The 21436-nt window shown below is 44.7% G+C and overlaps 1 protein-coding gene across 1 annotated transcript in view; it reads left to right on the top strand.

Moving 5' to 3' along the window:
• The first annotated feature begins 6819 nt into the window (after positions 1-6819).
• The window catches only part of C3_1H11orf52 (chromosome 3_1 C11orf52 homolog), a 120066-nt gene continuing 105449 nt past the window's right edge, over positions 6820-21436 (top strand). The window contains exon 1 of the mRNA XM_085645798.1: positions 6820-7404. Within this exon, the coding sequence (XP_085501924.1) occupies positions 7379-7404 (26 nt within the window). The 5' untranslated portion in view covers positions 6820-7378. The remainder of the gene's footprint in view (positions 7405-21436) is intronic.

Here is a 21436-nt window from a genome sequence, read left to right as displayed (position 1 = left end):
CGAGGGTTTTCCCGGCTGTGAAGGGCATTGAACAACGGATATTTGTCCGCCCATCTAAAGTAGATGGGAGGACATATAGCTAAACCTTTGATGACCCTTACTCCGTTGAGCCGTTGGAAGAGTTTAACCACAGCAGAGATGGAGAAATCTTAGTTACTGTCAAACTATGGTCTGTACCAGGCGTGCAACACCCAGAGGGCTCAAAGGGCTTCAGCCCTCTGCCATTGTGTGTGTCAGCCCAGCCTGAGACAGCTTCCCGGACACACACACAGACAGTTTTTGAGCTGCTGTTGGCTGGCTGCTATGGCGCCCGTCTTATCGCAGCCGCACCCAAGTATTTCACAGGTCTTTAAAAAGGACCATTTACTTGCTAACCAGGCTTTGTTTTTTTTTTCACCCCTTCTTCGAGTCCCTGCATCTCCACGCTGCCTTTTACTGAAAGAATTAGCCCCTCCACCCCCGAAATTTTTAGTAGCCGCCTCCGAAATTTTCCTCTTGTTGCGCCTCTGGTCTGCACGCATTTAAATGTGGCAGGTGGACCATAGTCTTGGCAGAGAGGGAACTCCATCGCCATTACAATGAAGTTCCCTTTACACCAAGAATTAAATCTAACTATAAATCTCCATCTATTCAAATAAGCTCTGCACTATGAATCACTGATAAAATATCGAAGGTCAGAATATCGACCTACAAAAATATCGCAGCAAGAATGTCTTAGTCAAGAATATCAACATCCTATCTACATTATGGTAAGTACAAAAATATCGAGAAAACAAATATCGATGTTAAAAATATCGTTGTTAAAAATATCGTTTTTTATTTAAGTTAAAAAAATTATGTTAAATAATACATATAATTAAAATAAACAGTTAAAAATATTTTAAAATGTTTAAAAATGATAAGTAATATATATATATAATGTAAATTTAAATTAAACATATACATATAATATATACTTACTAATCATTTTTAATAATTATTTTAATAACTTATAATTACATATATACACATTAAACAATAAAAGACAAATTAAATAAATATATATAACAAACTAAAAAAACAATTTATTCTTTTTTATCTTTTTAATATTAATTATATACTACATTAACTAAAATAATACAAAAAATATTAGATAGCGGAGGTAATAAAATTACTATTCCAACTCCAAACAGTGCAACAGTAGGGAAAGTGTTGGATAGCGTAGGGGTTAAAATTACTATTCACACTCCAGGGAGTGCAACAGTAGGATAAGTGTTGGATAGCGTAGGGGTAAAAATTACTACTCCCACTCCAATGAGTGCAACAGTAAGGAAAGTGTTGGATAGCATAGGGGTTAAAATTACTATTCCCACTCCAAAGAGTGCAACAGTAGGGAAAGTGTTGGATAGCATCAGGGTTAAAATTACTATTCCCACTCCAGTGAGTGCAACAGTAGGGAAAGTGTTGGGTAGCGTAGGGGTTAAAATTAATATTCCAACTCCAGTGAATGTAACAGTGTGGAAAATGTAGGATAGCATAGGGGTTAAATTAACATACTTATTAATTAAATAATTTTCGTAAAATAAAAAACATATTAAAAATTAACAAAAAAATAATACTAAATAACAATAAAACTAAATTTATATTTACTTAAATATTGTTAAATTACTTCCCACCCTATTCCCCCATAAACACACAACCCGCTATACATAACAAAAACACAAATAATGTAATTGTTAATTAATCAAATAAAAACTAATTACAAATTAATATTAAATTTACAAAAAAGTAATTACCAATAACAAAATAAATATTAATAAAATATAATTATACAAATACAAATTAATTACCAATTAATAATCAATTAATAATTTAATTATCGATAACAATAAATAAAAAAATATTAATTAATTCATTAGGATTAAATTACTTCCCACCCTATTCCAGTATACACCCACAACCAACTACACATAAAAATGAACATCATTAATTTAATTATCAATAAATAAATTAATAAAAAATTAACAATTCATTAACAATTAATTAATAACAATAAATAGAAACATTACATTAATTAATTATAATTAAATTACTTCCCACCCTATTCCCCTATAAACCCACAACCCACTACACATACAAATTAACATAACCCACTTGATTGTATCCTCTGAGGCGGAAGCCGGAGGACTGCTAATTGTTTTAAAATTGTCACTTGATTTGTTGTTTTTAAAAAAAGAAACGAAGCTCACCTGCACTGAAGCGCCGGCCTCTCACGCGCTAAGGCAGCCCTCCCAGACCCCCCTGATACAGCGAGACCACCGCTGACACAGGTGAAAACGCCCACTCCGCCAGCGCGGTCACAAGGCGAGCCACGCCCACTGCGAGGCCACGCCCACCTAGTCTAGTACTTAAACGCTGACAGCAGCGCAACGATCCCACTTGATTGTATCCTCTGAGGCGGAAGCCGGAGGACTGCTAATTGTTTTAAAATTGTCACTTGATTTGTTGTTTTTAAAAAAAGAAACGAAGCTCACCTGCACTGAAGCGCCGGCCTCTCACGCGCTAAGGCAGCCCTCCCAGACCCCCCTGATACAGCGAGACCACCGCTGACACAGGTGAAAACGCCCACTCCGCCAGCGCGGTCACAAGGAGAGCCACGCCCACTGCGAGGCCACGCCCACCTAGTCTAGTACTTAAACGCTGACAGCAGCGCAACGATCCCACTTGATTGTATCCTCTGAGGCGGAAGCCGGAGGACTGCTAATTGTTTTAAAATTGTCACTTGATTTGTTGTTTTTAAAAAAAGAAACGAAGCTCACCTGCACTGAAGCGCCGGCCTCTCACGCGCTAAGGCAGCCCTCCCAGACCCCCCTGATACAGCTAGACCACCGCTGACACAGGTGAAAACGCCCACTCCGCCAGCGCGGTCACAAGGCAAGCCACGCCCACTGCGAGGCCACGCCCACCTAGTCTAGTATTTAAACGCTGACAGCAGCGCAACGATCCCACTTGATTGTATCCTCTGAGGCGGAAGCCGGAGGACTGCTAATTGTTTTAAAATTGTCACTTGATTTGTTGTTTTTAAAAAAAGGAACGAAGCTCACCTGCACTGAAGCGCCGGCCTCTCACGCGCTAAGGCAGCCCTCCCAGACCCCCCTGATACAGCGAGACCACCGCTGACACAGGTGAAAACGCCCACTCCGCCAGCGCGGTCACAAGGCGAGCCACGCCCACTGCGAGGCCACGCCCTTAACAATCACTTCAAATGTGCAGACCATACCAGCGCAGCGGACGAGCGCAGCGGGAGCGCCGTTTGCGCGCCGAAGGCGCGCCGTTTGCGCGCCGAAGGCGCGCCTAAGGCAAGCCCGTCTGCGCCCGTCCGCGCACGACCGGTCCTAGGGCCAGCCCCCATGCCGGAACCCACCGCCACTAGGAGACATTACTCACGTCGAGATCTCCTCAGCCTCAGACCTCCGAAAAATTTCTCCTGTCATGCTATACACGACCCAAACGTCCCCTTCACCAGCTGTAACATCTGCAAACCTGGAAACCTACTCCTTCCCAGGATGGCCGCCCCACTCCCAAGCCTCAAATTAGCGACACTCAACTGCAGATCGCTTCCCAAGCACGCCCTACTCATAAACCATCTGATTGTCGATCACGATCTGGATATACTCTTCCTAACCGAAACCTGGATCACCAGTCATTCCAACTCCGACATAGTCTCGGCCCTTCCCCCGGGCTTCCTCATCATGTCCCAATCCCGCCCTCTGGGTCGAGGTGGTGGAATAGCTATCATATACCGAGACTATTTCACCTGCCGATCTACTGAGATTCAGAGCCAGGAGTCGGAGAGCTGTCTGTTCACGCTGACGCTCTCACCGACCTACTCCCTGTCAGGCCTTCTGGTCTACCGGCCCCCTGGACACTTCGGCCCCTTCTCCGCCGCTTTCTTAGAAACCGTTTCATCCCTGGCCCACTTAACATCTAACTTCTTGATTACAGGTGACCTTAACATCCATTTCGATGATCCATTAGACACAGGGCCATCTGACTTAATCTGTGAACTTGGCGCCCTTGGCTTCTCTCTGGCTAACTCAGGAGCCACGCATTCGAAAGGACATCTGCTCGACCCTGTATTCTCGAACATCCCTTCCCTCCAGTTCACCAATTCCCTCCCCCTCCCGTGGACGGACCACTTCTTGGTCTCGGCCCATCTCCCAGGGTCTTTTAAGAAACCCCATATCCCTCAACTTACACCAAGGATAGATCTTGGGCCAGACTTTCGATGGAAAACTGGGCCTTGGCTCTTGACGCTACTACCCCCAGTCTTGCAGCCGACCCCGCCTTGGCAGATATCCAGTTCAGAGACTGGATTTCCTCCTCCCTCGACAGCCTCATCCCCATCAAAAATCGAGAGGTTAAAAATAAGACCAAGGGCCATGCACCTTGGTATAATTCAGATCTCAGAGCGCTCCGTAAAGAGTGCAAAAAGGCCGAGAGAGTATGGAGGAAAGATTGGCTCCATAGTAACAAGGACATATATCACAACGCGGTAAGACGATACAAAACAGCCTTGAAATTAGCTAAATCAACGTTTTACGACAACAGAATAAAAACCGCGACTAACTCATCCAAAGAATCTTATCAGATAGTCAAAGAATTACTAAACATCCCAACAGCACCCCCCCCTCACTCCCCCCCCCCAGACAGAAGTAAGGATTTGGCTAACTACTTCGATTCGAAAATCCTGCGGATACTGGACTCTCTTCCTACCATCAGCCCCCCTCTCACCCCGGATATAGCAAACGGCAACAATAGACCACAGCTGGACACCTTTAGAGCAGTTTCCCTCACCGAGGTGATGTCCACGCTAGAGATAATGAAAAGCGGCTCCCCTCTTGACCCAGCCCCGGTCAGATTCCTAAAAAAGGTGTCTCCCACCATAGCCCCTATCATCATGGACCTTATCAACTCCTCCCTCGCTGGAGGAACGGTGCCCCCCAATTGGAAGAACGCAGTCGTTAAGGCCCTGCTGAAAAAAACCCAACTTAACCCGGATGACATGTCTAATTACAGACCGATCTCACTGCTCCCATGCATCAGTAAGATGGCTGAAAAGCTAGTCAACTCGCAACTGTCCCAATTTCTTGAGACAAACAATATCCTGCGCCAATCCCAAACTGGGTTTCGACCTGGCCATGGCACGGACACCGCCCTCCTCTCTGTCATCGAGGAGGCAAGGTGTATCCTAGACTCAGGGGGATCAGTGGCAGTGATCCTCCTGGACCTTAGCGCCGCCTTTGATACGGTGGATCACCGTGTCCTATTACATCGCCTGGCCAAGGCAGGAATTGTGGGTACGGCGCGAGCGTGGATCGAATCTTTTCTCTCCTATCGATCCTTTCAGGTGTGGGACGGCTACTCCCGGTCAGAACCTCTTCCACTGAAGAATGGAGTTCCCCAGGGGTCGTCGCTCAGCCCTACCCTGTTTAATGTCTATATGGCCCCCCTGGAAGACGTAGTGGCCCCCTACGGTATAAAAATAATTAACTACGCTGACGACACCCAACTAGTCGTCTCCCTGTCCCACCTGGATAAACACCCTGACAGCTTGCTGCATTGTCTCCAGGACATCCATACCTGGATGTGTGACTCGGCCTTGAAGCTGAACGGTGCAAAGACCGGGATCATGCTCCTGGGCAACAAATGGACGTCCTTTCCACCAACATCTTGGCCTGACACCTTCGGCGAAATCCCCTCTCCTAAAACTGAGATCAAAACACTAGGAGTATGGTTGGAACCTGACCTAACCATGAAAACGCAGGCGGCCAAGACAGCAGGCACCTGCTTCGGTCTCCTGCGTTCCGTGCGCAAGATCCTGCCTCTTCTTCCGCTCCCATCCAGGAAGTTGTTGGTCCAGGGTCTTGTTTTGGCCCGGCTTGATTACAGCAACGCCATCTATCTTGGGGCCCCTGAGTACACCCTGGCCAAACTCCAACGCACCCAGAATGCGGCGGCCAGGCTTATTATGAACCTCCCCCCTAGAGTTCCAGCAAAGCCTGCCCTTAAAGCCCTACACTGGCTCCCTGTTCGCCAGAGAGTAGAGTTCAAGGCCCTATGCACCACCCACAAGCTCATCAATGGAGCTGGCCCAGCCGCGCTAAAAAATATGGTTACCCCATACAAAGCCCCCAGACCCCTTCGCTCTGACGCCGCACATCTTGCCACGGTTCCCAAATTTAGGAAGGCTCGCACCGGCGGTCGTCGCTTTTCGGTCAAAGCCTCCATAGCATGGAACTCACTCCCTCTCAGTCTACGTCTGGAACCCTCCCTCACTACGTTCCGCAGGAAACTTAAAACCCTCTTGTTCCCCAAATAATTCACTCCCTCTCCCCCTCCTCTGGATCTCTTCAAGTTTATAGCGCGGGGATGTCTACGGGTCACCAGGCGCTTTAGAAATCGCAAAATAAATAAAATAAATAAATAATTAATGTAATTGTGAATTAATCAATTAATAAAAATTAATTACCAATTAATAATTAACGCAATTAAGAAATAAAATCCAGACCATCATTAACCATTGTCGATCTAAACGTGAATAAACATAAATGTGTTCTCCAAATAAAGAGTGTATATGTGTTGATGTACTTGTTAATGCACAACAGTTTATATATGTATAAAAAACACTTCTCCAGAAGCTTGGCATATTTCCACCACTAGCATGGGGGAGGGGGGGAGGTATTTTCACTCTGGCAGATAAACAGACGCTTGACACTGCTCCTCCACTGTTGGAGTGGGCATGAAGTTTAAGAAAAGGGCGCGTGACATCCAGTAGATGGCGCGAGCATGCAGTGGAACACGGGGTGGCTCCTTCCCTCCAGCAGGTGCCTTGAACCGGATCCTGTGGCCAGTGGAATCAGGAGCCGCCCCTCCCAACCCTCAGCAGGTCTGCAAACATCCGAGGCTGAGCCAAGTGTGGGCTAGAAACCAGGAAACAGACAAGGCAGCTTTGTGCAGGAGGAAGGCGTCCGCGCCCGGCTCCTGCGTGGGGCAAAGAAGTGGACACAAGAGGGGCATACGAGGGTCGCGTGAGCCCGTCAGGGTTACTCCAGCAAATAAGCGACCCCGGTAACAAGACGTCTGGCTCTTGTGCTTGACTCTGATTCCCCAACACCGGGCAGGCAGTGAGACGAGACTCGGACCTGCCCGTGGAGACGAACCTGAGGCACCGGCGCTCCTAAGTGACCAGCTGCTGCAACCCAGGGGGCGGCGCCCAAGGGTTTTTTTGAGCGGAATCAACGCTGAGGGACCGGCTGTTGTACCCTTACTGTCCTGCCGGATCCTGCCAGAGAACGAGAGAGGGCCCCCGCCCCCCTTCCATGGAGGAAGGGGAAGGATGGGCAATACCCTCAGAAAACTCCTGTAAGTACGGGGTGGGGTCCTTTACAGAACTTCATATTAACTGGACTGGAGTGGGTACTTGTAGGCGCGGGGGTGACTCGCGCCTTAGGTTAAAGTCTCGCACTGTGGGTGGGTGGAGGACTGGAGGTCCACAGACTGGAACACCATCACTCACAGCGGGTGTGAACTTCACGCGCACCCTGGAGCACATATTCACTATGCGCGCGTCAGGCGCGGTGCAAGGCTCGCACCTTGCAGCAATGTTTTGCTCACTGGTGCGAGCCTCAGTAGCGAGCAACATCTCCTGCACCAAGTGGGTGGGTGTCACATCTTGGAACACAATCTACTCTTTGAGAGCTCTCAAATCTCCCTAGTTCTAGCGTGAGTAGCTCTCCGCTGAAAGGCTCCCAGCCTCATATTCTGTCACTATCGGGGGGGAATTCCATGTTGGCACCCCCAGCACTTTTCCCTTCTCTGGCCCATTCCAGTTTACCCCACCCCAAACAATTCTCCATATATCTTTCCACTAGTAGTTTACTTTCTGCATTTCATTGTCTCACTTTTCTATTTCAGTGTCCTATTGTTATAATCTTATTCACGAAAGGCCCTGGGCCGAAAGTGTAAAATAACATTTTTCTGAATTGAGTCCTCCATTTCAGATATATTTTCCCTTGTAGTCCTGCTTGTCTGATTGTTAAATCAGGACGCCAGATCCAGAGTGTATATAAAAACTGGGTGATGCACGCGCACATGGACCTAGCAAACGCAAGAGTGCTGCTTTCAGGGTGCGTTTCCCCACTTACCACTCAGTTTCACAATTTTTGAATTTCACGGGATAGCACAAACACGTCCCTTACTAGGCGTGAATATCATTCCTTGAAACACATTATCACTCTTTGGTTGTGAGTTTTACTGCATGTCACACCATCACAGTGATTTGATGTAAATCGCTTACCGTGAAGCATGTCTCATTGGCTGTGATTTACATGTTTTGGATCAGTGTCTTACTTGGTGGGTGCGATATCACACACTTTGAGCAGAGTCTCACTCAATGGGTGCCACGCACCTTGAGGACGGTCTCATTCAATAGTTGTCTCAGGCCTTTCATGGACGGTCCTGTTTATTAGATGAGTCAATCTCCACCTGTTTAGGATTATACTATGGGGTGACGTCTTACCCGTAGGGCATATGTTGCACCCTTTGGGGCACTATAGGTCTCACAGCTTGGTGCCAAGTCTCCCAATGGGCATTAGGTGCCTGCGTGGAGCGCCGTCTAACGTGTGAGACGCGAGCCTCTCACCTTGGCGCGCACTGCGGGCGAGTCTTGCGTATTACGTCAGTCTCGCTCTCATCTTGGCGCATAGTGTCGGTCACTAGTTGCGAGTTTCTCATACTTGAGTCTGTCTCGGTTTTTTTCGAGCGTGGTCTAAGTAAATCGGTACGAGTCTCAAGCCCTGGGGCACTTTTATCTTTTGCGACTGATTCTAACTCCTGCCCAGTCTCAATGGGCTGCAATGCATTAACTGGGGTGTCATGCCTGGCCCAGTGCACAACGAGTTTACTTCTGATGACTACTGGGCTGTGATATGTACGAATGTGACGTATGCTACCAAATGCCAGCAACGTATTAGTGCTTAATTTGAGCTGGTGCTTTCCGGTTCTGAGCACCGGCACTTAATTGGTTTCCGGTGCTCGGCACCTGCACCTAATTGTCAACACCACACTTGGGGAAGTCTGCCACAAGGTGTCGCTGCTCGTGTAATTTAGAGGTGGTTGAAGGGTCAGCCCTAAATATCCAGGTTAATAAATTAAACTGTAAGGCTAGGTTCGTTTACCAAAGAGCATCACTATCCAACATAGGTCCGGGAGTACCAGAGCCATGCTTTATGGAAATCTATTTTATGTACATAACCCGACCCCTTGGCCCTCTTAGACCTACAGCAGACACCCCGGCACAAGTTGGTGTTTTTATTGTCTTTTTTTCACAGGGGTGCCCAATGTATGTCCAGGAAGGCTGGTCTATGCCTCGTTTTCAGGATACCCACATATGATACACTGACACGTTTGCACCGACGAACAGCGAAAAAATAGCTTTAATTGGTGTATGTAGTGCAACCTTACAGACCCCTCTCCCTGGTGCACCACTTTTCTAATCCTAGACGTTTCTTGATGAAACTTGATCATTAGGGGTGTTTGTCCAATACAGTTTTTGCAGTTGTCTGTATTTGCAAATCCCGATACAAAATTGCATTGCTCAATTGCCAAGAGGCCCAAGACCATATTTCCTGGACCCTCTTTTAAAATTCTGGTTTCCCAGCTTGATTAAAATGGTTAATTTTTACTCACTTAATTTCCTTGGATCTCTGTTCCCATATTGCAAAGCTGGTCACTTGGGGACATCTACAGCCAATCCCGGGTTTCTAGCACAAACAACTTAAAAAGGAAAGTTTCATGAAGATTCCACGGAAGGTGCCAAAGTTATTAGCAAATCCATAAATCCTTTCCCTGTGGAAAGGTGGTCCCAAGTAAAGCTTCGCGACTCCACTAGGAGATAGATGCCGAATAGTTAAGCTCACGGTTGGCATTTGCTGTCAACTACAAGTTTTGAGTTAGTAGCCTGGTAAGGCTGACTCAACCTTTCATCTTTCTGACGTCTGTAATGGAATCATTTGTAAAGGGATCGGATTTATAAGTCTTGCAGAAAACACCATACCGCCTACAATTTCTCTAGGAAGATCCAGCAGTTCAAATCTGCCAAACTTTACCAGAGGGAAATGGCAGTAAAATTACATATTTGCAGAATGCCTCCATTTTGTGTGTAACACTCCATTTTTTCATGGGAATAGGAAGTAATTACAACATAGTGCAAATACCCCACTTAGGGGTACCGTTTTTTACCTGGTGAAGTAAATACCCTATTCCATGCAGGCGGCTTGAATTCGGGGTCTGTGCTTCGCCTCCTGACCTTTCCTATTGCCCAACTTTTTCGTATATCTTAGTACAAGTGTTTCACCTTAAGAGAATGAAGACTACAACTCCCAGAATGCCTCAGTTTGTCAAATGAAACACCCACATTTAAAAACTGGCCTCCGAGGGCATTTACACCAACAATCCTTGCTGTTTTATTTGTGCTCTATTTGGACTTCTAAGGTTAAACCTTGTTCTCTCAATCCTGCTTGTAGGACTGAAGATGAATGAGAGCGGGGTTGGGAGATTGCATTTCAAGGCACTTCTGGAACTTTCTTCTGAGCCACATTCAAGTGCCCGCACCTGTCTGTGTCTGCCCACACGTGTTGCCTTATGTCTCCCTCACTTGTTTTGTTAACATTGCATGGTAGAGCCACAAATATATCCCGTGACAGGTGCTGGCTTCTGAGAGAAATCTGCTCGCCTGTACTTTGATTACCGCCCACAGAAGATATGTCCCGGAGCAGGTGCTGAGCGTTCAAGGCGCGAAAAGGGTTAATTTTTTTAAACCGATCATAGACTTTGTCTCCACGCTTCCTGCACGTTACTCACTGTCAATTGTTACCAATGGAATGACCGTACCTGCAGTGTGAATGTCTTTTTATATTTATTGTTATTTTTGATCATTTATATGACTCTCATAACAATTTTTGTTTATGATTTAATTTAATTTGTAACCGTTTTCAACTCATTGGTTGACCGCAGAAAAGCTGAGCTGGACAGGTGTCCCTCCTACTTCCACTCACTTTTCTCTATCCCTTGTCACCTGCCAGGTCACCATATGTCATGTGATTCTATTGGTATAGTGCTTGGTGGGAAGAGTTTTGTGTCTAGACAGTGATAAGAATAGTCGTCTGCTCAGTCCTGGGTCGCAGTGCTTAACTTTGTGATGGAGGAAAGACAGAGTGAGAGACACTTTGTGCAAAGTTCACTTTTCGTTCTCATCGGTTTTCCCCGTCTTAGTACCAGGTGAGCGATAATCTTTCTTCACAGCTTTTACCTTTATTTGTAAACAAGCGTTGGTAATGCATTGGATTCACCTATGTGATGAATAATAAGCTGTTTTGATCATTTACCGTCCTGGACGAAGGAAAGAGCTCCCTGACAAGTATCACTAGAAGCCAGTTTTACACTGCGTGAGGGTTGGGTGGCAACGTAGGCGATCTCTCCATTCGGGGATATCGTAGAACCAGGAAATTCTTGCATCTTCCAGCTGGAAAGAGTCCGCAGTGACTCTCAGGGCCTTATGGCTTTAGCATCTCTCCACAGAACCAAGCAGGTCAAGTTCACACAGACAGGTTGCCAGGGCATACATCAGTTACCTGGGGCTCCAGAATTCCATTTATGCCTTCTGGTGGAGGAAAGGTGGGCAGAGGACAATTTCTGTTGTCAACAATCTGTCCAGGACAGAGAATAGACTTGGGGTCAGTTTGAGTCGAGTATTTCCTTCCTCCATGATGATGTACATATCTCCTGAGAGTTTTCAAGGCCTGCAGGGCTAATTTGCGGCTCACCGGCTAAACCTGTTTGCTTCCACGGAGAATGCTCTTCTGCCAAAATGTTGCTCCCTTCTTCCAGCTTCAGGAGTACCGGCAGTGGATACCCTGAGCATAGTCTGTCCCAGGGGCTTCTTTACACTTTCTGTCCATTTGTCCTGCTCAGGAGGCTCCTATGGAAGACAACGACAGACCGAGCGGAAGTCATGCTAGTATCCCCAGGATGATCCTGTACCAATTGGGGGTGCTACCTCCTCTTATATTTCCAGCCTCTCCTTCTCATTTGAGATTCCCTCTTCCGTCACTAAGGGACAGTCAGCGCCTCCGTATGGGGGCCTGGAAATTGAAAGGCCGAAGCTGATAGCACTGGGCTGTTTCCCCAGCTATAGCAGTTTATATCCAGAATTCAAGAAGACCGAACACATTAAAGATCCATTAAAGCACTTGAAAATGTTTAACTCCTCGTTTATTTCAAGTAATGTATGTGTCTGTACTTGCAGCTGGATATACAACAAGCATTTGCAATGCGATAGGTCTCGCATTTATGAGAGTTTGAGATATTGTCATTGTAAATGACAATGCCTTTTACTTATGTGTGGTTTAATAAAAATAAAAGGCATTGACATTTACAATGCCAATAGCTTAAACTCTTGCAAATGCGAGACCTATTGCATTACAAATGTGTGCTATTAAAAAAACATTACGAGAAAGTGTGTCCTGCCTGCAACCGCAGACAGGAGAAAAGCTATCTGAGAAAATAGTGCTTGGAGGCTGTAATTAAAGCATATCGAGCAACAATACCATCGTAGGTTACAAAATGAGACCAGGCAGTACTTACGAGGGACTGCTAAGCCTTTTGACCAATGAACAGCCACTGTTTACAGTGGACAATAACACAAGCCAATGAAAAATGTAGGCAGAGGTCAAGTCCCTACCTCAATACAGCATAACTCGCAGAGCAGCGAATGTGCTGGCCAGGCTCGACCTAAAAACCTTTGGCCCCCTACAATTGTTTTCTTTCCTTTTTTTTCTCAAACCAAGCCCTGCACTCATGCTATGTTATTGTAAATCAGAATAGATCTCCCGTGAAGTGTTTATAGTCGTCCTTGAATGTATAACCCCTCTCTGCTTCTAGGGGACTAATCCACAGTTCCCCATCCTCTGTGACCTGCTTTCAGATACAACACATCCACTTTCGGTCACCCCTAAGGACAGTAGTGTCAATAGCATCCGCAAGATATGGCGCTATTTAAGGATAATTTGAGGGTTCACTGAAGAATTAACAATGAGGTAGAGGTGTAGACCAATGGAAACAATGGGTTGGATCACAAACGTTTTTGTCCTTAGGCCTTAGTGGTAAGTAAGGCAGCCCTTGATCCAAACACCTTTTACCGTGGAATGTGGTCGTAATGTTTGAGTATAACGTGTACACAATTGTTGTGTGATGTTTTGTTGAGGTGGTGATGTTTGGTTTTTTGTGCTGCATTATTGCAATGTGATTGTGTTTTTTTTTGTACAGCAATTGTTGCGTTACGTTTTTTTTGGAATCTTTTCTGATGTGCCCTAGTATGTTTTGTGTTATGTTGCTTTGTATATACTACTGTTATGTTCTACTACTTACTTTAGATATATGAACCAGTGCTACTATATTTCCAGCCAAAAGCATCACATACCCTGAAAGATCCTGTGACTAGCAACCATTTACCACTGTGTAAGGTAGTAAAATACCGCAGCACCAGTTTTTGAATAACTTAAGACACAAGTCAGCTAAAAGTTTTTGTATATGTGATGCGATCCATTGATTGTAGAACGTGATGCAGATAATATTTACCGATAGCAAGTGACTTCACTTGAAAGGGGAGGCAAGTAGAGGCATGTTTATTTAGTGAATAAAGATAATATTTATAGATTGGTAGATATCCGCATCGTTTTATTTTCTATGCTTTGTTCATTATAGTAAATGGCTATAGAGAATGGTTCCAGAGTATCTGAGGGTGACTGCTTCCCCATTTGCCACCCCAAAATAGATGTCTGTTTCTCAAGCAACCATGACCCACCATGGCACTGTAGTCAGTGACTAATGACAATACAGACCCCGGGTTCCCAGCACTGAATTGGTTAACTTGTAAGAACTTGCCGATTACAGACGGACAGTGGACTTTCGAGGTGATACCCCGATCTCCGCTCCAAGGCCCTTTTCAACTACTAACTGGCCATTATAAGCTGTTCTGGTGATTTCCGCTGGATGGCTTGAGGGTCAGTGCTAAATTTTCTTTGTGAAAAGTAAGTTTATGGATTCTGTAACCACATTTTGCTTTATCAGGACTTCACTCTGAGATTCTCGAAAATCCCCTACTAGTTGGAAATGGGAGTTTTTTCCTTATTCAGGATTGCGAGACACGAGCTATACTGCACCCTCGCGGTTTTCAGGCAAAAAAATTGTGACTGAGAAAAAACATGGCACAGAACTTGGAAAAAGCTCCAGAACTCTGTGCAGTAACCCAATGATAATTCCCCATTCCAAAGGTGAAATGTCTGAGTAGTGTCGTAATATCACACCTGAAACTGATTGAACAGCACCATTGGGGTTTCAATGTGACCTATTATTACATCAGGAATCCCACAGCTTTCATGGTGAAGACATAACTAAGTAAAGAAAAAAAATCGGGCATAATACTAAATAGAGATAGGAAGTAGGCACTCCAATATTTTTAAACATCGCTATTTCCATAATAAATGCCACACAATGCTCAAAAAGCAGAGGGCATCTTACATAACATAACGTAAGGTCTGAGGTTCCATTTCGCACTTGATTGCCAACAGATATGCTGATACCCTTGTGAATTAAGAGGAATACAGGCCAGAGCCAAACGGTCTTGAGACAATGAACCTACCCAATGAAAAGCTCATGTTCCTCATAGAAAAGGCTCCTTTTTAAAACCATGTTAGTCGTTTCTTAACTAAACAATACGTGCAGCTAGGTTATTTATGTCTAGTCGTAATCAAAACTCATTTGAAAAAGCAGAGGATCAGACATGTCTTGAGCAAAGCAGTTTTAATAGTCTATATCGGTGTTAAGAACCGTCAAGGTCACAATCGACTTCCCACAGGACCTAAAGAGCAAGTTACAGCTTGTATTGGTCACCAAGCATCCCCACGGATACCACGGAAAGCTACATGCGGCTAATCACTAACAACAACAAAAAAAGAGTTGAACATATCTCACCTACCTTAGAGGAATTGCTCTATCCCCTCTCCCTGGCAGAGTCCAGGTCAAAGAGTACTGTGTGGTCTATAAGCAAACCTGAATACCTTGCTTCTAAGCTCAATATGTCCGGTTGTGTTTGTGCTACTAGAAACACAATGATAAAGATTGAAAAAAAACTTATAAGGAACACACACATGTCAACAGGCTTTCTTTGCATATGGACCGCACGACTCTGCAACAACTCCAAACTTACTCTTTCATTAGGGCAATTCGGAAAACGTCTCAACCCCCCTGGACAAACATCTTCACATCCAGGATTGGATCCCTTCCCTACCGCTGTACTTTTGCTCTCTTCTCCATATCTGGGTTATCGCCAATTTGCATTGCAAAGCCATTTGTATGTCTTTCTATCAATACAAGTTGGTTACTTAAACTAGTGTTGTTGGATGCTGCCCTTCGGCCCTATATTTGTGTTATATAAATGTCCTAATAAAATGAAATAACAAAAGAACCAATTACCTAAAAGCTACTTCCCTTTACTTTTGAATGGCGTTTTCTATCGTACCATATCATTCACTGTGATGTGTTTTTACAGACACAGAAAAGTGTTTTAGTAGACACAGCAGAGGTCACGTGACAGACACAATAACCCTTCTGGGTGGCGAAGCTCACTAAGGAACAGTGACAAAGGCCGAGATATGCACAGCCCAATCCCGCTCACCAAGTATTAAAAAAAGTCGACCTTAAAACCTGATTCACCGCAAAATACAACAAACATTGGCAAAGCCAATAGGTATGACATTTCCTACCAGCCTTTTGGCTGTGAAAATGCTTTTTCATTATGTTTTTTGTAAAACTTTACTTAGGAAGAGCTACCGAACCCTCCCCAACATTTAGAAAACTGAAACCACTTTACCATAGTTCTTTTCATTGAGTGATGTATCTATTACACACTCAATCAAATAGCCAACTAAAGTAACACCGAGTCTGGTTTGTAGCCTCCGCCACAATGACAACATTGGCTTTCCTTTCAATATCAGGATTAGTAAAGCAGGTCAATGGTTTTAAGTTGGATAGAGAAAGACGTGGTTCAAAAAGTTGGCAAACAAAATATAAACTGGTCAGATCGCAGGTTCTTTGTGTTTATACAACTAACTAGAATAACCTTATGCACTCTGAAAAGCGCAGGTTCATATTTCCTAATAGACCTATCTACATCGTGCGTAATACATTTTTAAATAATACTAAATGCAGGTAATGGCAAACTTCTAGATCGTTTTTATTAACTTACGGTTTATTATAAAATATTTGCCTTCATTCCACAGAAGTAAAAATACGTAGAAAATCCATAATTTTATTTTGAGTGTTTTATATAGCGCGAGCAAGACCCTTGGGGGTATCAGAGCGCTTTACAGTCAAATGGAGAAAGCAAGGTGTAGCAAACACAGATATAGGTGAACAGCTATAAATAGCATATACAAGACAAAATGACAGCTATTGAGCACAAAAACATAGTTATAATGTACAGTAAGGCTAGCAATAGGCCAGAGTTCACCTGAATTTAGCCATGAGGATCGCTTTCACTTCTTTCCTAAAGTAGGCCGAGGACGGGTTTGTTCTTGTTTCAGTGGGCAAAGCGTTCCAGATCCTAGGAGCCATACCAGAGAATGAACGGATATAGGTTTTTTCCTTGACAAATCGTTGTGGTTTTAAAAGAAGTATCTTGGCACTCCTGGAGGCTCTGCTGCCTGAAGAGAGTTCCAGTTAGTTTCTGAGCTAGGTAGAGTGGGGAATTGTGGTGTAGGGCTTTGTGCATCATACAAGAGATTTTTAAGATGAATTCTAGCTTCAAATGGTAGCCAGTTGAGGGCTCTCAGGTCAGGGGATATGTGAGAGTTTCTCTTTGAACCCGTGATGAGTCTCGCAGCTGAGTTGATAGTGGCTCTTAGTGGGGCTGTCGATGACCTTGGGAGGCCGCATAGTGTTATCACCCCGCATTCCACTCTAGGTATAACTAGGGCTTGCACTGCTTGTTTGAAATCGACGGCTGGTAGAAAGGGTTTCAGTTTTCGCAGGGTCTTCAGGTGGAAGTTGGCTCCTTTTGTGGACGCGCTGATATGTTTCTGCATCTTTAAGTTGCTGACCAGCGTTATCCCTAGTAATTTCGCTGAGTCAACTATGTGAGGTTGTCCTTTAGGACCTGTTCCGTGCTTCAGCCAGTCCAGGATAGTGGGAGCTTTGTTAGAAGGAGCGATTAAGAGGAATTCCGTTTTGAGGGTGTTTAGTTTCAAATGGTTTTCGGCCAGCCATGTTTGGGTTTTTAGAAGAGTGGAGTTGAGAGATTTGATGTCATCAAGTGAGTGGATCTTGATGTAGATTTGGGTGTCGTCTGCATACATATGGAAGTGAATCTTGGCGAGGCTGAGAAGATTGGTAAGGGGTTCCATAAAAAGGTTGAAGAGGGTCGGTGAGAGGGAGGAGCCTTGTGGAACTCCTAAAGTGATTGGCATGGGGTTGGACAGCAATTAGTTGACCTTAAATCTTTAGGATCTGTTATGAAGGAAAGAGGCGAACCAGTTAAATACAGTACCAGACAATCCCATTCTGTGTTTAAGGAGTTCAAGCATGTTGTCTTGTTTGACGGTGTCAAATGCTGACAATAGGTCGAAGGATGAGTAAGCAGGCCTCGTTTTGGTCCAGGATTTTTAGAGCGTCGTCAATTATATGTGTCATGGCTGATTCGGTACTGTGACCTGCACGGAAGCCTGATTAAAATTGGTTAAGCAGGTTGAATTGATCAATGTGCCTGTTAAGCTGCAAGTTAACACATTTTTCCAGGAGTTTGGCTAGCATAGATATGTTAGAAATCAGACGATAGTTATTAGGGTCCGAGGGGTCGGCTGTTGTTTTCTTTAGGATAGGCGACACCTGACCTGTTTTCAGGCCGTCTGGAATGAGTCCTTGAAGGAGGGACATATTTATGATCTTGGTCCAGAGAGGTAGTATAAGAGGAATGAAGTCTTTTAAATAATTAGCCGGGAGCGGGTCTGTGAAATGATTGGAGGGTTTCATAGAGGTTAGCGCCTTTAATATGGCGTTTTCACTGTAAGTGTTGAAGAGGGACTAAGTGGCATTGATTTTAGAGGTTGAATTTTGGGAGGATGTTAGTTTGTGCGCCAGCCAGTGGCACATATGAGTTCTTGTCCAAGTCAGAGATGGATAATGGGTCCTTGAGTAGATCTAATTTTATGGATTCTGTTATAGAAGCGAAGAAGGAGGCAAATTCTTCACAGGTGGGTAGAGTAAGAGGGATGGCGTTCGAGAGACTGGGTATGTTCTTGGTTTGGTTATTGATAAGATCGAAGAGCTTTTTGGGGCGGTTCTTGGCTTGGTCTAGTTGAGTCCTGAAGAAGTCGGTTTTAGATTTTCTGATTTTCCTAAAATAGGAATTTCTGGAGCGTCTTAGAAGCTTGAGGTGGTCAGCTGAGGGTGCGGCTCTCCAACGCCGTTTAATTAATCTGAGAGAGCGTCTGTCTTCATTTAGCCTCCCATCGTACCAAGGTTCTGAGTTTTTTGTGGAAGCTCTTTTCAGTTGAAGCTTTGCTATGTTATCAAGAAGGTTGTTCATGGAGTGAAAGTAGTGATTGGTCAGCCCCTGGACATCGTTTAGGTCATCCGGGAGATATATAGGGTTTGAGTTAGTTATGTTAAAGGGATAGAGCCAACGTTTTTCAGGTTTCTCTTCCAGATCTTAGTTCTCAGGGGTTGTGTTGGAAGACGTTTGACCTCTTCCAAGACTTGTGATGGTCAGACCAGTCGCATGGGAGGATCGAGTTGAGGTGTGTGGAGTCCACATTAAAGATTACTAGGTCGAGAATCGCACCTTTGTCGTGTGTAGGGCTATTACATATTTGGATGAGATTAAGGTCGGCGAGGAAGGCTTTGAGGCTGTTTACCCCAGGGTTGTTCAGGTCATCCCAGTGGAGGTTGAAGTCCCCCAGGAAAATTAGCTTATTTTGATGGCTGTAATTTGACACAAGAATATCCATGAATTGTTCTAGGACTGTGAGAGTTATCTCCGGGAGGGTGGTAGAAAGTGTGAAAAGAGCAAAATTGATTGTTATTATATATGCAATACAAATGTTTCAGCGAAACAGAACATACAGCAAAATCAGATTTAAATTCGCTAATGACATGGGTGGAAGGTTAACATTATCTCTACAATCACAGGTTCAGATTGGAGCAACGCCGATGTGTTGGAGAGAAAGGGGTGTCTTTTATCCACTCAATTTAACACAGAAAGCCACGATTACCGAAAAATAGAGTCTCATTACGTATTGCAAGGCTGCAAAATATACATCCTCTAAAATCAGCCACATGGCTGTTGAGCGAATTTATAAAGTATTTACCGACCTTGTATGGAGGAAAGCTGAGCCTGCCTTGACAGCATTAGAGCGCATGACCTCCACAGCACTGTCTAACACACATTTTAAGCAGAACCCAATGCTCAAAGCATCCAATTTAGAACTCATTTAAGACTAGAACCAGGGAGCAAGTACATGGTTTTTCCTACAACGGGCAGCAGGCACATCAGTGAACCAAAGTTTAGAGGAGGCAAAACCAATAAGGCATGACTGGCACCAAGCAAGCATCGAAGGGCTAAGAGATGCCACCCACTCAGCTCTAGTTCGGGCAACACCACAGACAATTACAGGCCCACTGCTCCCATATTGAAGGAGGGACACCTGAAAAGTTGAGAGTTGGACTGCGATGACACATGCAACGGAAAGACTACCACACAGCCTGGTGTAGTTACAGGATAATCCTGATGCAGCAAGGCAAAGCAGCTGTGATTCTGTACACAGGTTCACTGCAGAAAACTAACAAGCAGTGACAGGGAGGAGATCACGGGGGAGAGGGAGGGAAAGTGAAAGAGCGCCATGCGCGCGTTGTCCTGGAAAACGCCGCTAGCCGTGGGACAGGAGATGTGCACATGTACAGCAGAGTGCACATCCACTGTCCGTACGCGTGCACATCTCCTGTCCCCCTTCCGACGGAAAACTGACGACAATAGGTCTCGCCAAGGCGAGCAGCGCATGCGCTGCATCGCTAGGCGAGACCTAAAAAAGGGATGGCTAGAATGCTTGTATTAATCTCATCCAGTTGTAATTACTTGGGGCCGCATCACAGTCCATTATTATTTTGCACACCATGACACCTCAGTTTGGACTCAGCCATGTGCCAATTAGTCTTAACCCTGCTACAGTAGGAGCATACCAACCAAAAGTGCCAGGCCAGGACCTCTGTGAACAGGGACACAAGCATCCAAAGACTGGTGATCATCAGACGAGCATAGCATAGCTTGGCTCCAGTGGGCAGTGTGAACAGGCCCCCCACGTGGGCATCCTCCTGCTGAGGGCGTTGCACTGAAGTATACAAAAAAGTGAGAAATGGAAGACTTAAATTAATCTTAGGCCACTGGTAATTTACTTGGGACGTATCCCAGTCTATCATTATTTTACACTCCAATGAGAACATTATTTTGGAGTTCCTTCGAGATGGTTTCTTAATAGGTCAAAGTCTGTCTACTATTCGTAGCCAATGGTCCACTATTAGCCATTAGAGGTCTGGATCTGGCTTCCTTTCACTCCTTCGCAAAGCTCTTGTTAAGTTTATCTTTAAGAAAACGCATACATAGTTCATGCCACCAATAAAATTGTATTGTAGACCACACTGAAGCCTCTGTTCTGTGGTCTTCAGCATTGATTTAGCAAAATATCAACACTGCTGTGCCAGAAGGTGGCATAAGATCTTATTTACAAGAGTGGTTTCATTACACATATACCCAAGGCCTCGCTCATTCTGGGCTGAGCTATACTCTGATGAACTCTAATGAGAGCAAAACACATAGCTGGATTTCCTTTCACTCTGCTCTAGGTGGGCTGAATAGTGTTTTACTTGGCTACAAGCTGTATCATTTTGCATTGAATGGATATTGACTATGTTGCGTTCTGGGTCAAGGCAATGGTAATTTACTAATCAGTTTGTACAAATTTTACTGGAACACAAACATTTCAGCAGAGCAAACTGTTGGTTATTTCATGCATTCCATGGCCATCTTAATACTTTTGTTTAATTTGTGAACCTTTCATGCCTGCTCTGTATAAAATGACATCAAGTGGCTGGTTCCAGTGAATGCATTTCCAAAGTAAACTGTCCCCCTGCTGCGCTGCCATCGAAAGACGAGTGAAGGAGAACATGTGGCAGTTAGCAGCTGGTAGGCCAAAGACCATGCTGTCACTGCTACAGAGTTTTTCTTCTGTTTTGCATTTAGTCAACCTTTGAGAATCTGGTGTGTATAAGAGACCAGGAGGAGGCTTTC

The sequence above is a fragment of the Triturus cristatus genome, chromosome 3_1 (genome assembly GCF_964204655.1).
Source record: "Triturus cristatus chromosome 3_1, aTriCri1.1, whole genome shotgun sequence".
Taxonomy (NCBI): Eukaryota; Metazoa; Chordata; class Amphibia; order Caudata; family Salamandridae; genus Triturus; species Triturus cristatus.
The sequence above is the reverse complement of the archived record's forward strand: the minus strand, read 5'-3'. Positions and strand labels throughout refer to the sequence as shown.